Raw genomic sequence first — 17,315 nt, forward strand, 5'->3', positions numbered from 1 at the left:
TTGGCACATCCGTGTGCTACGATGTTGGGTGGGAGAGGTATGCCTCGATGTTGGGCGGAAAGGTATGCCTCGATGTTGGGCGGAAAGGTATGCCTCGATGTTGGGCGGAAAGGTATGCCTTTATGTTGGGTGGAGAGGTATGCCTTCATGTTTGGTGGAGAGGTATGCCTTGATTTTGGATGGAGAGGTAAGCCTTGATGTTGGGTGGGAGAGGTATGCCTTGATATTGGGCAGAAAGGTATGCCTTGATGTTAGGTGGAGAGGTATGCCTTGATGCTTTTTCTGAGGATCAGCTGATCATATATATCAATTGGAATTTTATACAGTGTCATCTGTGAACAGACCGCCCCATGGGGCCGCAAGAAAGGCTGTGCAAAGGGAAAAGCACAGGTGAACACAATCGAGAGTAAAAGGGCAACCAGGTGATTTACAATTGTATCCCACCCTCGCTTCACCAGGAGCCTCCAAAGCCTCCATACTATCATTTATCATTCAGATCTGGTCATAAGAGGTAGCCAATGTGGTCCAGGCAGCCAGCTCATTGGCTGGTACGGTCAAGTGACCACGACCTCGAGATTTCCCTTTGCATTAAAAGAAAGCAATCATCAAGCATCCCACTCTCACAGCATCCAGACCATCCTGGCCTCTGGTGATTCCAGTGCTCACACCACCACGGACCTTGAGCCCACCAGGAGACCCCCTGCTCCCTTACTAACAGGCATCTGCCTGATCAGTCACAAGAAGTGGCTGTTGTAGGGCAGGCAACCCTCTGATAGGCCCAGTCATGTGACAGCTTCCTCAAGATTTTCCTCAGCAGCAAAAGGAAGTGACCATCGGGCATCCCACCCTCACAGCACCTGGTCCCTCCAGGCTTCAGGTGAAGCCAGAGCGTACTTCTCCTGGAAGCTTGAGCCCATCTGGAGCCTACCTGCCTTCCTACTACCAAGCCTCTGCCTGATCCGGTGACAAGCTGTGGTCATTGTAGGCTCAGCGGCCCTATCATTGTTTGGCCCAATCATATGGACTTCCTGCCCTAGGTGTCCCAGCTTCATAGCGTCAATGCAAAGCCACCTCCTCTCCCTCTAGCTTTACACTTGACCTCTGGAAGGCCTACGTGATCTGTAATAAAACCTCTTTCATCACTGATCACATTGATTCTCACAACACTCAACATGCATCCCTGGATCTTACTGAGCAATAGATCACCACTCATTCCTCTGCTCCACTTTTGCCCTCCACCCACTCTTCCAAAAGAGGTGGTGGGTTTGGCCCAATGATCAACAAGGCCTTCCTTCCCCCACTTTGACGTTCTACAAACATCATTTGGATTCACTGCAATCCAGCTCCTCGCACCCATCTCTCTCACCGTTACCCTTATTCATGGGCCTCTGGACCCTCTAAACTCCTTCTCCGATCCACCCTTCCTCTTAACTCCATTCCCATTCTGACCAAAGCCCCAATTGCACTCATGGAAAACTTCAACCTCCCAAAATCCTTTCCTGCCACCAACTTGAACTTAACTCCCACCGCTCTGACCACTAAAATATCTACTTTTCCGCTCACTCCGAAGGGAAGTCTCTTGACCTCATCAGCCTGCCAGCACATCAGGGAGACAGCACTATGAAACAGCAGTAAGTTAGTATGGGCGATCAGCAGAGTGACAGCAAGGGTCAGCTGCAATTAGGTAGCACCAGTAAGTAGTCAGCAGGAGAAATGTGCAAGGAGACCCTAATGGTGGTGTACCTTCAGGGAGGCAGCCCTCTGTTTCTGCAGAGATGCAGTGTTTGAAGACAGCAGGGAAGCAGCATGAAATACACAGAGGCAGCATAAAATGCTGTGCTTGCATTGAGGCATCATGGAATTCTAGAAAGCAGGATCTATGGAAGGGAATGGGTTTGGAATATATATTAGGACAGCATAAATCTATATGAGCTATCCAGGTAAACCCATTGTTATTTTCCCAAGCCTTTTCCACTCAAAAGAGGTGAAATCGAGCTTAGTTATTTTGCTTACTAAACTGTGTTCAATAAAAACAATGCTACTTTTCATGGCCAATGATAAGACGGGATTTGTCCTTTCTGTTCTCTAGATTTGTTTGTGCCCAGTTGCCCAACCCGGTGTTGGAGAGCATCAGTATCATCGATACGCCCGGGATCCTGTCTGGAGAAAAGCAGCGGATTAGCAGAGGTAAGGGGTTGGCCTGAGGGATATAGACCTGTATAATTATAATTGGTTATTTATAACGGGCTTAATACTGAAGAGGTTTCTAAGCGCGGACCCAGGATTCGAACCTATGCTGCCCTGCGTCGTCTTCTTCTGCGTCGTCTTGCTTCCAAGAGGAGCGCGTTGCCACTGAGCTATACTACCCATGTCATTGATTTTCTTTCCAAACACCTTTACATCATGTCTACTGGATGTCCTGTGGGTGGTTCTGTATGTTTCTGTGGTCTTTCAGAAGCTACTGTTATTCAAGTATGCATTATTAATTGGGTGTCCATTGCCAAGTCTTCCAACCTGTGGGTCACTTAGAGTAAGCCTCTTATCACTTATAAGCGTAGGACAAAAAAGCCAATATAATAAACATAGTCCTGCAGTGGGGTGAGCAAGATAAAGGAAGTCGCACCTGCTGGATGGAGGCCTCATAGATAAGGGGAAAACAAATGATTTTTTAAGGATCCTTGAAAATGTTGGTAGGTGTCCTACTTTTGAGATCGAAGCTTTATACATTTCCAGAGTCGGATCATGGCCATCAAAATTGGGACATACTAGGCTGCGTTTCGAGAACTGAGCAATGGTGATTTGCATGGCGTCTGAAGACCTTGTATACCTGGAAGGTCAGTATCTCTGGATGCGGTTGTCCTAGGGAGGGCAGCTGCCATTCATTGCCTTCTGGACAAGGTCGAGGAACTTGAAAATTAAAGAAAGTCAGTGGAGTTGTGTAGGGCTTTCAGTGTATGCTCGTGCAGTGTCGCATTAAAAACGACTCATGCGGTCTTGATTTGTATGGTCTAGATCTTGTCAATGGAGTGCTGGGAAAGATCGACGGAAAGGCAGCTGGCATATTCATTCTGTTTGTTCGTGGTCTTTCCGTGTTTGGACCTGGATGACCATGGGTTGTTTGTACAGAGCAAAGAATCCAGGGTGGAATGTGTAATCAAGAGATATCACACATTATTACACTGTGCCAAAGGCTGTGTAGACCAGTCTTTAGTTTGGTCACAACATACCAATGCTTGTGTCCTCTGTACCATCGCAACAGCTGTAGATTACTGACTCTGGCCTTGAATGGTGCATCAAGCATGGGTTCTACAATGCGAACTGCACAGAGGTGAAAATGTGTCGTTACCTTTGAATGGCGAATACTATTGTGAGTACACACGGGAGAAACTCATCCACTTCACAAACCACGTAACACCCTCTGCTGAGCATTCATGTGGGATCCTAATTGCTTTAGACATGGTTTGTTTTGGTTGCTTCATGCACTTGTACGTGTGCTTCTGGCCACTGAAAGCGGGTGCTGGGTTGACAGTGGTTGACTGATCGCATACTTGCCACCATGACCCTGTGTTGACAGTGGTTGAGTGATCGCATACTTGCCAACATGACCCATTCCAATCTGTAGGTGCTTATCCAGTTCTGTTTTTTTTTTCCTTTGCATTCTGGGACTTGCAGTTCCACTTTTCCCATTATAAAACTGGGATTACAAGTCCGAGAATGCAAAGAGAAAACCAGGACTGGATAGGCACCTACAGACTGGAATGGGTCAAGTTGGCAACTATATGATCGCCACACCAAACACTATTCACGGAGCGGGGTAGATGCTTGGGAAACGTGCTGAAATGTATCAAATATAGTGCAAATGTTTAAAATATTTTACCTGGAGCAAACAGTAGTGTGTTTGATTGTGATACATGTGTATATGTATGTATATTTGTTTTATTTTAGCCCATTTCTTATTGAATAAATAACACAGACAAAGGATTTCCCATTCTGTGCCTAGATCTCGCTACAGCCCTTCTGCAAAACGTCTTAAAAAGTAAACAGCAGTCAAAGTTTATTGTATATTAAAAAAATATATATAACAACGGTCCACATTACGTGTGTTGGTATTCTGGTGTCGCAAGCAGTCGTCGGTTTTATGTGAAGTCGCCTTGGATGGGAGAACTTTCACACATAGATCATGATAATGCTGCCAACAGTAGCTGAAGACCATTCCCCTAAAAAGGCCCCTGTTATTGAAGTGATTGATATAAGTCCTCGCCCCGAATCACAGGAAATCCAAGCATTTCGGCCCTCCTTCGCCAGCCAGGACATTGTGTAGGAATGAGTAACCTGTCCATGATGTGTCTGTCATCATTGTTTTGTTGGTGTCTTTGCATTTGCAATGCATTCCTTCTGGTCTATTATTTATTTATTGGTAATTTGTTTCAAAGCGCCCACAGGGCGACAGGGTGGGGACAGGGGAGGTAGACAATGGGCCTCATTACGACCCAGGCGCTAATGGGTTAACGGCGCCGTAAAAGGCTGTGGCGCCATTAACCTATTAGCGCCTAATTACGAGGTCCCTTTGCGGGACCCGACCTTAACGGCTGGTCTAGACCAGCCGTTAAAGTAGGGTGCCTCAAAGGGACCTTGGTGCTAATTACGGTACCACAATTTGCGGTACCGTACTTAGCGCCTTCCCCATTCCCATTGAGCCCTATGGGGCAAAAATGGGAATGAGGAAGGGCCATGGAGGAAGGGGGAATTACCACCCCGTCAACCTTGTAATGGGGTGGTAATTCCCCCTTTCTCCATGGCGGAGTCGTAACTTACCAGCATGGACCATGGTGCTAACAGCACCATGGTCCTCCGCCTGGGTCGTAATGAGGCCCAATTAATTACATCAAAGATAAATAATTGAATTAATAGTACAACAAGTAGCGAGTCTAACAGGAAGGGGGGACAAACCTACTATGCCTTGTGAGTGTTCAGAACGTGCAAGGGTTGGGGCTTAGGTATAGGTGCTGTGGTGCTTGAGGATTAGCATTCAAAATAGTATTTGTTCTCACAAATTGCAAATCAATTTAAAAATGTACAAATCCCAAAAATGTGTTTACCCCGCAACATTTTGTTTTGCCCGAAATTGTTTATTTTTTTCCCTTACATACCCGTTTTAGTGAGGGAGTGCATTCTTGAAAATGTAATAATTTGTTTAAACAGGTATTAAAAAAAAAGACTTTGGTGGGGTCACAACTGAAAGAATACAATTACAATTTACCTACAAAGTGAATGTCATGCTAACATCTGCCCAATTGTGTTTGGGGGAGATCTGTAGATCAAATCATTTAGCGATACCTGGTGATGGAGTCAGTCCACATTTATTTCTGCTTCCGCCCGTGCACGTCTGTCCAGCCCTCGTGACCGGCACTAAGGATTACGCTGAACGCCAGCTACTTTTACTCGCTAAAAACAGACAATACCAATAACAAATACACAGGAAGCAACGCACACGTAGGGTTCTCTTTGCTGCTTCCCCCCACACTGCTCCCCAGATATGCTCGGGTCAGTGGGCAGCCGAGCAGCGTCACAGGAACGAGCTTTACTATTGTCACTGCCTGATCTGAAGATGAACTTTAAGACAAACATCCAACGGTCAATTTGCATGAATTACTAAGTGCACAGAATTGTGGGTTACAAAAAGATATTTGTGTTTTAGAGCCAGCATATATTTTACTTGCCTAAAAAAAACATTTTTTTGCACCCTCAAACATATTTGTATTCCCAACTGCAACAAAAAGAGCGTAAAATACTTATTCCAAAATCTCATCTGGATCCCTGCCTGCGATCTCCTCACACTGACTTTTGATCTTTTACCAGTATGCTTGTAGCTTTAGTAACTGAGTATGGGCCTCATTCCGACCCAGGCGGTAAGGGGTTTACGGCAGCGTAAACAGCGCCGACCCTTACCGCCTGATTCCGAGGTCCCTTAGCGCCATGGAGGATTTAACACCTGCTTTTAGCAGGTGTTAAAATCCATGGCGCTAAGGGACCTTGTTGTTAATTACGCCACCGTAATTTACGGTGGCGTAATTAACGCCTTCCCCACTCCCATTATGCCCTATGGGGCAAAAATGGGAATGGGGAAGGGTAAATGGGGATTGGGGACTTACCGCCCCGCCAACCTCGGAATGGGGCGGTAAGTCCGCCAACCAAACGTAGTTTACGCCATGGTGGTAAAGGTACGACCCAGGCGGTAATTTACCGCCTGGGTCGGAATGAGGCCCTATGTGTTCATGTCATTAGTCACTGTTTACTAACTTACTTAAGCCTCAGGATTTCAGGAAAAATTTCTTTTAGCCACTTGCCTGTGTCAGAGCTTACTGCCGTAGTGCTGCCGATTAGCGTGTAGCGCTTGGACGTCCCTGCCCTTAGTAATCCACAGGGGATTCTGAGGACGGAGGAGTCCTTTGGCCCCATTACAAGGTTGGCGGTGTGGCAAAAAAGTGGCGGTAATTCCTTTACCACGCACTTTTTTGGGCAGTGACGGAATACTTTGTGGAACACCCTTCCTGCCTGCCTACGGTTTGAGACCACCTATAATGGTTTTAAGAAAAAATTGGGAACCTTCTTTTTAATGTAGTTTTAGATGCTCTTTCGTCCCATGCTGCTGTTGTGTAGTAATTCCGTGTTTTCATTAGTTTTGCTCCTGCGCTCCCCAGTTCATCTTGTTTTTATTCCTTTTATCGGTTTTTATTCTGCGTTGGCTCTGCCTCGTGTGGTGGGCGTTAATCTTTGTATGTGTTATTAGCGCCCGTTACCCATGGGCGGGTAAAAGGTGCTTTACAAATTCATACCTAAAAATAAAAGAAGTAAATAGCACCAGTTTTCCTGCACCGCTGAATTCCAAGTTTGACCTTGAAGTGGAGGATGTTTCTCCAGCATGATCCTGGAGGCAAATCCCCCCCCCCCCACCTTAATGCGAAAAATAAGTGGATTCATCGCTCAGGGTGAATGCACGGAGTTGAACTCCAGAAATGGATATTTACACTCTCATGCGACTGAGTGCTAGTAGCGGTAAACATATTTGCGGTAAATCAGCGTATTTGCGGTAAATCAGCGTATTTGCAGCTGATTTACTCCCAAACTCACAATCAGGCCCGTGTTGTTTTCGACCCATTCGATTGAAGCTCATACAGAGGCCATCTCATTGGTCTAAGTTTGCATGACATCTCTTCCGGGGATATCCATGAGCGTGAGGACACTCTCTATCCCTCAGGTTTTGCTGAACCATTGGGGTGCCCTCAGGATGAGTGCACATGCACCCTAAGAAAACGGTCTTGTTTTGCCGCAAAGTGTGAAAATGCGCATCCTAGTTGCATGACCGGAAGTGATGTAAGAAGCATGCCCAGTAGTTCTGCTCTGCTTCCTAAATGATGTAGGTCTTCCTTTGCAGCGAGGCCATTCGTTCATCAGAATGGATGGACTGTCTTATAAATTGTTGATGGGAATCAATGTCTACTTGACAAAACATTTCCCCAGTGGGTTCATGGAGCAGATTACATTTAAGCAATTATTTCTTCATAAATGTGCTCTTATATTATTGTATAGCGCATGCTCACCAGCCGGCATGCTTGTCCATAAAACGGTGACTAGATTAGACAGAACAGCAATACAGATTATTGTCTCTGCAAGGGGGAGGTCTGGTAAATTATTTCACCACGGTGGGGGGAGCGGGATAACTAATTCCCACCAGAAATACGTGTGAATGACCTAGTGTAGCTAGCTAGCCTCAGACCCCCGAGAGCAGTTCATGGTCGTTCTCGCCCAAAGAAGTTTACTTAAATCATGGATTAAGATGCTGCATTGTACAGCACATGTTTTGAGAAGAAATTGGGTAGTAATTTGGTAGAAAAGACATAGGGCCTCATTACACGGTAGGCGGTAAGGGTTTACCGGTACCGGTATTTTACCGGTACCGGTAAACCCTTACCGCCTTACTACAAGGTCCCTTTTGCGGGTTGGAGAATTTAACGCCTGCTTTTTGCAGGCGTTAAAAACTAACCCGCAAAGGGACCAGGGAGCTAATTACGGTACCGCAATTTGCGGTGCCGTAATTAGCACCTTCCCCATTCCCATTATGCCCTATGGGGCAAAAATGGGAATGGGGAAGGGCAATGGGGGAATTACCGCCCCACCCAACCTTGGAATAGGGCGGTAATTCCCCTTTCCACCAAGGCGGTGCCGGTATTTTACCGGCATGGACCAAGGTGCTAATAGCACCTTGGCCCACCGCCGTCCGTGTAATGAGGCCCATACAGTCTAATGTTTGTTCTGTAGGGTAACACATGACAACCCCCAATATAGGCCAAATCATCACAACAATACAAAGGCACATTTCCCAGCATATTTGCATGATGACTTTGCTGGCAGGATATGCCAGCATTGTTATTGTAAAGCACACTTCATGATGGGTGAGCTCTCACTATATGCCAGTATTTTACCACTGTTAGAAGAACTTTGAATGCTTGCCATTCCAATATATGCCAGTATCACTGCCAGTATGTGCTGGCTCTGTGCATTAGTGCCAGTACTTCCCACAGTATTGCATTGTTTTGCCGACAGGCGTTTTTTCAATGGAATTTTTGGCTGGGAAAAAAATCCATTGAAAAACAATCCTGCTGCAATATATATAGGGGGAAGGGATTAAAAGAGGTGGGGAGGGGATTGAAGTATGGGGAATACCATTGGGAAAGGGCGGACATGGGGGAGGCGCCCAAAATAATAAAAGATAAAAACCAATGATTTGTTCCGATGGAATTATTTCAGGAAAGTTCCATTGTAAAAACTCCTGTCGGCAAAAGAACATAGAACCGTTCCCACAGTAATAACACCCTGGTTGGCTGTGCCTATTAAGGCCAGTATTTGCCACTGCAAAACACCAGTGCTGGCAGTATTTGATACTGCAAGAACACTCCTGTTAAACATGCCAGGTAATACCAGTATTTCCCTGCAAAACACATGCCCATTTTTTCCAACAGACACCCTAACACAAAACACTTGGCAGGGAAAGGGTGTGTGCCACATACCATGGAAACCTCAAGCACTCTCACTCACTAACCAATCATTCCCCATCACACACGCACACTCACTTGCTCACACGCTCTCATTAACATATGCCCCCATATTCAAACAAGAACCCTCTCTCACGCACACGCATATTCTCACTAACGCACATTTACACATAAATACGCATTTTTCTTTTAAGACCTTGCCTCGTGCTAGGGCGATAATGCTCTACTCTCTACCAGGACTCCCTGCAGACTTCCTGCAGCAGGATGGGCAGATCATGGGTGCAGAGGCTCCCTTTACACCTCTGTTTATTTGTGCATATATAGTGACCCTCCCTCTGAGCTGAGATAGGTAAGAAGGGGCCACCATTACTCTTAATAGACCAGGCTTTCACGCACCCACTGAGGGGAATTAATATTGACCAGGAACCGCATCCCTCCAGCACTTAAATCTCTCCACTGGCTCCCATTTGTTAGAAGGATCAAGTTCAAGACCCTCTACATCATCCACAAGACTTTCTGGGGCATGGGACCCCACTGCCTCCAACTGTCTCTCCCTAAATCTCCCTGCTAGAGCCCTTCGGTCTTCTAGCTCCAACTCTCTGCAGATCAGACACATTTCCAAGTAGAAAGCGGGGGGTAGATCTCGCTCTTCCGCATGAGCCTCCCCCTGAAATGGCCTCCCTGCCCCTCTCAGGCTTGAGCCGGACTTCCTTATGTTCCGGAAGCTTCTCAAGATCCTCCTTTTCTCTTCTTCCTTCCCTCTCTCCCTTCCCTGCTAAACTTCCTCTTCTGCCGCATTGCCTAGCTGCCTGGTTCCTTCTGAGACACACAGGACACCAGGCACTCCTCGCCCAGTCTACCCCTGCACTTTGTTATCCCCTGGCCCCCCTAGCCCCCTAAAACCAGCACTTGCCCTACTGGGCTCCATCCCCCTGTACAAGCCTGGCAGCGCCTACACCCTTTCTGAGCTCGATAAAGCCCTGTCCTTGTACTTAGCATGTTGACCCTCATTCCCTGCTTCCACTGGCACCTGTCCATCTGGCCTCCCCATAGCACTCACCTAGCCCAGTGGCCCTCTTCCCCCCTCCTTGCCCCCCAGCGCTTGCATGCTCTCCACTCTTCCCTTCCCATTTTAGCATTAACGCATTTCACTCTGACCAGCACTCCCCCAACATCCCCCTGCTCCCCTGCACTTGTTACTGCACTTGCACGATCCGAATGACACAAGGCCTAGTAGGAAACACCATTTGCTATGTAGGCGCAGTATAAAAATCCAATAAATAAAATAAATATGCATTTGAAACTGAAAAGGTTACTTTGTCTTGTGCAAAGAAAGATCACTTCTATATTCAATATATTTTTTGTGTGTTGTTATTGGCTGTTTATGTTGTTCTCGTGTTCAGCACAAGAATATACAGAACCGTATAAAATAAGGCAAAACGCTCTGATTTCCTGAGGATGATCCACAAACATCAGCTGACACCATTCTATACATGTGCTAATTAAGACACAAAATATCAGGCAACCTGAAAATGCAATTTCTGTGTAAGATCTACTATTCATTTATTTATAGTTGTTATGTGTGGTGCCAGATGCATTGAACAGATTGGTTTGTGGCTTCCCAAGAGAAGGGGTGCGAGCAGTTGTCTGAGACAAAGGAAGGTGTACACAGTGCTTAGTGCCACTACAAAACTACAAGTGTGCTGTGGAAAGGAGAAGAGTATGAAGCGCTAGTGTAAACAAGTGCAAAGGAGATATTACCAAAGCAGAACAACTGCCGATGTGTAGGCTGAGTTCAAAGAACTCACCATATTAAGTGTTTCAGAAGAAAGGGTGGCGGATTGAAAGGAGAAATGCATATGAGTGTGTAAAAGAGGATGGGGGAGATTTTAGCATCCAATGACGACTCCGTCCACAGTAGTCAAACCATGGCCAACAACTGGTCAAACATCCTGTGGATAACCATTCGGGAGGTTATAAATAGCTAGGTATTCATGAGGTATACAATAGAATGGCCAATGATAATGAGGTGTTATTTATATAGGCCTCCCTTGGCCCCTCTCCCCCCATCCCTCCTACTCTCCTCCTACTCACCCATAGCATTGGATGTGCTCACCAAGACTGTCTGCTCTATGAAAGTCTCCTCCAAACAGGTGCTTCCATGCTCCTCTAGAACTATCAAAGACAATATTGCCACCCCCACTCCCTCTTTGGCTGATTTCTGCAATCACTCTTTCGCCACTGGCGCCTTCCCATCTCCTATTAAGCACTCCTTTGTGACCCCCTCCTAAAAAAGCTATCTGTGGGCAATTCCTGCCTGGCTAACTACTGCACCATCTCCACTACCCTCTTCTTGGGCAAACTCTTGGAGAAGTTGGTCATCTCCCAACAAATCCACAATAGTGAATTTGTTGGTTGTCTCCACGACCACCAGTCTGGCTTCCGAGCCGCCAGATGCATGGAAACTGCTCTCCTGAACACCCGTGAAGACATGCTCTCTAACCTCGACTCTAACTCTCCTTCTGTTATCAGCCTTCTTGATCTATCCTCTGCCTTCGACACTGTAAATCATGCCGCACTCTTAAATTGACTCTGTGATACCCTTGGTATTATTGACCGTGCACTGGCATGGCTGACCTCTGTCCTTTGAAATTGCCCATCCCAGGTTCAATTGGGGCCTTTTCTCTCCTGCACCTCACTCTCTACTTGCAGCGTCCCTCTTGAGCTCTATTCACTCTATTCAGTCGCTGTGGCTCTTCAGTATTTATCTTGCACCTCTTGCACACCTGATTTCCACCATCTCTCCTCACTTCCAGTGTTTAAGCTTCCCTCCTCTACCTCCTCTCCTTCCTCTCCCATTCACTGATTGCCTGACTGCCATTCAGGCATGGTGTGCTGCCAATGATCTCTGTCTTACCGCCAGTAAGACTGAGATCCTTCTCATTGGAACTCCCCACCCACCTCTAGCCACCCTTCCTGGGCCCTCTCCCCTCACCCTCCTGTGTCGCACAAAACCTAGGTGTCATCTTCGACTCCTCTCTCTCCTTCTCACCACATATTGCTGATCTTGCCAAGAAAGCTCGCTTTCAGCTTCACCTCCTCAGAGTTATACTCCCTTTCCTCACCTTCCCCCAGAAATACAATGTCTCTAGAGCTCTGGTTCTCTCCAGGCTGGACTACTGCAACAGCCTCTTCCTCAATCTACCTCTCTCCTTCCTTCGCCCTCTTCAACTAATCGAGAATAGGACTGCAAGACTTATCCTTGCTCTCAAGCCCTTGGACCGCATCTCTCCAGCCCTACAAACTCTCCACTGGCTCCTGGTGGCTGCAAGCATCACATCTAAGACCCTCTACATTGTCCACAAGGCTGTCCAGAGAGCCCGCTACATTCAACTTTCTCTCCCTAAATACCTCTCTGCTAGAGTCCTTCGGTCTGCTAGCTCTAACTCTCTGCAGGTCGACCGCTTCACCAAGCAGAGAGTGGGGGGGGGTTGATCTCTTTCTTCTGCTGGTGCCTTCCTCTGGAATGGCCTCCCCGCCCCTTTCAGACTCGAGCCGCAACTCCTCAAGTTCCGGAAGCTTCTCAAGACCTTCCTCTTCTCCCCCTCCTTCCCTCTCCTCTTCCTTGCTAATCCCCTCCTTGATGCTGCGACTGGCTGCCTGGTCCCTCCTGAGTCATACAGGGGCCAGACCCTCCCTCTTCCAGTCTGCCTCAGTAACCCCTTCCGGCACTTTCCTTTGGGCACCTTCCCCTGGCTGCACTACTGAGTATGGTCCACTCCCCTACTTGCACTATTTACCCTTATCCCTTCCCCTGCACACTTGCCCTCCAGGCTCCCCATTGCACTTACCCCCACAGCACTTACCCAGTCCCTGGGGGCCAATCCCTCCTACTTCCCCAGCACCTCCCCCTATATTCCCCCTTGGCCCAGACCCCTCCTGCACTTCCTGTCTGCTGCACTTGCATAATCAGAATGTCACAAGGCCTAGTAGGACCGATTTTTTATTGTTGTGTGTCCTCCTTTCTCTCCCCCAACCCCTCTCCTTTTCCTTGTGGCACCTGGAAACCCTTTCTGGCGTATAGGTGCCTTACAGATGTTAAATAAATAAATAAATGCTTTACAGATAACTTACATGCAGTATCACCCAACCAAAGTTGGTTCTCGTTGATCGACCTCGGAAGGATGAAAGGCTGAGTTGGCATTGCCGGGATTCTAACCTGCGACCTGCAGATCGCACAAACATTGCAGCAGTGAGTGCTGAACCCGCTGAGCTATCTTGCCATCTTACCAACCAGTGATACCTCTCTGCTCGTGAGTATGACACCACTGAAAAAGATGAGGAAGAACGCTGCAATGTGGTCCATCGCCTAGCAGGGATTAGGCTTGCATTGGTGCTCTAGAAATCTATACAATCAGTTACTTGCACACGCCGTCACTCAGGGGTGTAAATTCACAAAACCAAAATTGCCACAGGAAGCGGAATTGGGGCATCATGTGTCTGATGGGGCTACAGGAAGTAACATTATGTGACCTTTGACCTCAGTAATATCACATGAAGGTATGTCTCATGTACTAAAAGCATAGTCTAACCAGTCCAGATGCTGCTGTCATGAGGCAACACCCAAATTCCCAGGTTTTACTGTCCTATGAGAGGTAAAACATTGTCATTCGCAGTCTAGATACCGTGTTTCCGGGAGACCGAGGCACAAAAGGTTGCACACAAATCCGCGACATGCTGATCGTCAGCAGAGGTGGATTTAACGGTCGTCAGGCAGACAAACGGTGAGTGGGCCCCTGTGCCATGTCCCGCCCCTTTCCTGCCCAGTCTCTCTCTGAAACACAGGCCACAAGGCCCTTTCTGCTGTGACTCCAGCCAGTGGCATCTATTCCCATGAAATAAATGTCAGTGAGGAAGGAACACAAAGTACACATTCTGCCGCAGCATTCGCTGTGTTAAAAGAACCGCATTGGTGTAGTGGTTAAATGCATTCATTAGGTCATGAGAGACCTGTGTTCGGATCCCGCCTGCGACACAAACCAGTAAAGAGATAGGAAGGAAATCCGGGGCCCCCCTTTTGTATTTAAATAGCATGGAACAGCTTCTAACTGTTTTGTTTGAGATAATCTTAACACATTTTACAGTGGGGTTCTTACTTTTGCGTTGGGAAACATTCTAGCTGTTTTGAAACTGTTCTCCAGAACAAAATAGCTTAATTGGGGGAGAATAGTAACAAGTTGGCGCTACATGGCACTACATCAGTTACTTAAAACCCACAGCAATGGCTATCAGGTAGCAGGCGGTGATAGAATGGTAAAAGAGTGGGGGCCAGTAGGATCATTGAGGCACCTCGAGTGGCAAAAACAAAAGTGTCACTTCACTTGGTCCACAGACCACTTGACGGCTGACTTTCCTCCCAGTTTAGTTCCCAAAAAACAAATGCACTGCACAAATGCTTAAAGTGTGCTTTGCACTGGCTGTCCAAATACTGGCAAGGTCAACTCAGCCTTTCATCCTTCCATGGTCGATAAATCAGTGCCAATTTTAGTTGGGTGATTATTGTATGTGAATATGTTCTATGCATAGTGGTTTGGTGAAGCGCTATTTACATAACTAATAATTATCATTAACTCGAGTTTAATGACTCTTGACAGTGTTTAACAAAATGTTGGGAGGTCAGGCACGATGAGATTGCATGATTTGCCCAGGATTAAACACTTTATTAAAGTAGCAAAACCAGGATTCTGTTTCAGGTGGAAATGTAAGAACTTGACCACATATCTTCCCAGATATACTTCATATCAGTATTTTTGAGGCTGGGTAATCAAAAGGGTAAATAAATGTCTAGCGATGCCTTGAAAAGTGCACAAATCACATAATAAATTAAACTGACAATATATATATACATATAGAAACAGGTCAAGGAATAGAATGTGATTCTACATTTGTTTTCCCCATCCTGGATGCTAGGTTTTCCTGTGTAAACCAAGAGAATTTTGTGGTGTGCAATATATGAATGGACACTTTATTATTGATGTCTTCTCATTGCATTATTTTATGAAGCATAGCCGACAATTGTGTTTTACTTCACTTATTGCACAAGAATCTCTATAAAGGAACTGTTTTTATTTTTTGCACAATACTGAATTTATTGTACTGCGACATGTGTACTAATTAAGACATATTTCGACAAGGTGTTGTACTTTTGTGAAACATTTCCACAGCTGTAATTACAAACATTGGATCCAACTCGTTTTCCTAGAGCAATATTTCTAGGAAATTGTGTGGTCTTCATAAGCTGTAATTCTCTTTTGCCCTTAGCCTTGAAACATGCTCATTTCCAACATTAGTTTCAGGCTGTGAGGAACACTGAGGAGGCTTGAGGGCCAATGAACCAGGAGAATTCCTAACATAGGGGCTCAAAAAGTATCTCCTCTCTTGACCTTCCAGCATGAAGTCTTGTCCCCAATCTGCTCTTTGAAGAAATAGAAAACGTCCCCTGATTTCTGCCCTTCCCCTTCCCACCCTGCGGCACAATAGGCTGCTTGTGAGCGGGGTCAAGTGGTCTGCTTACCCATCCCATCACTCCCCCCCCCACCCAGGTCTCAATTTTAGTTCCACCATTACCCCCGCCAGCCTCCGATTTGCTACCTGGAGGGTAGCAGGGTTAAGGGGTGGGATTCACCAAGAGTGGCCAACGGGGAGAACGGTGTAGCTGGTCCTATCCCATCCACCCCTGCACTTACTCACTCCCTGTTAGCAAGCTAGCACTGCGTGGGACACACTCCCTTCTAACACAGGCACCGGTCGACCCAGGTCTTCATCTGTCGAAGGTTGGTAAATAAGTACTGTTGCATTGGGCAATAGCAACATTTGTCATGCACAGGATGCAATTGTCTTTGCGGTGTGCACTACACAACATGGTACATATTATGATTATCATTATTATTACTTGATAACATAGAATGTCATTAACCTTAAGTCACAGCAGTGTGATACTGCTAAGCTAATGAATTCCCAGCTAGAAGCTGCTACTAGGTCCTTTAGCCCTTCAAGGACTCCAGCCAAGTTAAAGGATTGGCAAAGGTAATGAGTTCAGCAAATTAGGCCAGGCATTCAATTGTATGCAAGAGTTTCAGTCGGAGGGGACAAGGTGGGGATTCTTATTCTAATAATACCACTGAACATTTACAGAGAGCATATTATGAAGTGAATTGCCTTTTGGTACTGTATTCATAGGTATCAAGCCTTAAACGTGTGAACTCCAGGTTGCCTGGCTTCAAAATATTATGCAATAGGCCAAAAAGGGCTTCTCCAGCATAGGGTCTGGCATGGATTCACATGCTCATGAATATTCCCTGTCGTCAGGCTGGGAATCCTCAGTAAAGAAAAAATCTGTTTCAGTTTCGTTTCTGAACTGTCTTTCTACTAATAACCAATCACTGGTCTCTGGGTCATACTGCCCCCAGCCAATGACTGTCCTCTACCTAAGTCCCTCCTCTGGCATTCATCATCAGATTTTTACCGCATGTTCAAGTGTTGGGAGTCCTCGTGCTATAGCTCTCGAGCTTTTACTGCGTTATCGAGCCTCAAGCTCCACCGATTCTACTTCTGATCAACGGGGACCCGTTTCGGAATTTGTCTACACCCCTCAAGGGTGAATTTTTGTGAAGTTTTCGCTTCTTGGAGGATTCCAGAAGATCTTTGAGGCCTACCCCGCGTGGACATGGCCCAGGACAAAGGAAACACGACACCTGGATCCAAGCTGTTCTGGAGCTGCACTGGATGTGGATTACAGAATGTCTTCAAGGAAGATGAGCACTCTCGGTGCCTCTACTGCCTTCACGATGACAAATTGCACGTGGAGAAGGACTGTGCGTTTTGCAAGAATATGTCTGAACGGACAATGAAGGATCGTCACCAACTGGCTGGAGAGGAAGAGCCCAGCAGCAGGTGAGAAGAAGAGGAAGTCCGAGCGGTCTTCTAAGAGCTTTGAGGGCGCTCTGGCGATGGGGGTCCAAAAATAGGCAGACCAACGCTCTAGCTCGGTGAAGAGGAAGTCGGAGAACCCGGGTAAGCTTCGGGAGAAGTGCCGGTCGATCCCGACGGCGGCAGCCGAGGGGGAGCGCGGCGGTAACCCTCCCCCCAAGCTGAAGGCCTCAGGCGTGCCCAAAGTCGCGAAGGCCCTGATTCACCCTGCTAAGGCCTCAATCGAAGGAGTCGTGGCAGACCTGGCAAAGCCTTTGGAGGCTATCCCAGTGG

The 17,315-nt window shown here is 46.8% G+C and overlaps 1 protein-coding gene across 3 annotated transcripts in view; it reads left to right on the forward strand.

Moving 5' to 3' along the window:
* The window catches only part of LOC138468211 (EH domain-containing protein 3), a 379,867-nt gene that overhangs the window by 128,825 nt on the left and 233,727 nt on the right, over window positions 1–17,315 (forward strand). For all 3 annotated transcript variants that reach the window (XM_069608670.1, XM_069608671.1, XM_069608672.1), the window contains exon 3: window positions 2,090–2,187. In XM_069608670.1, coding sequence (XP_069464771.1) covers window positions 2,090–2,187 — 98 coding nt within the window. The remainder of the gene's footprint in view (window positions 1–2,089; window positions 2,188–17,315) is intronic.

Source organism: Ambystoma mexicanum, chromosome 4q (genome assembly GCF_040938575.1).
Source record: "Ambystoma mexicanum isolate Mex_15411 chromosome 4q, UKY_AmexF1_1, whole genome shotgun sequence".
In the NCBI taxonomy this organism is placed as follows: Eukaryota; Metazoa; Chordata; class Amphibia; order Caudata; family Ambystomatidae; genus Ambystoma; species Ambystoma mexicanum.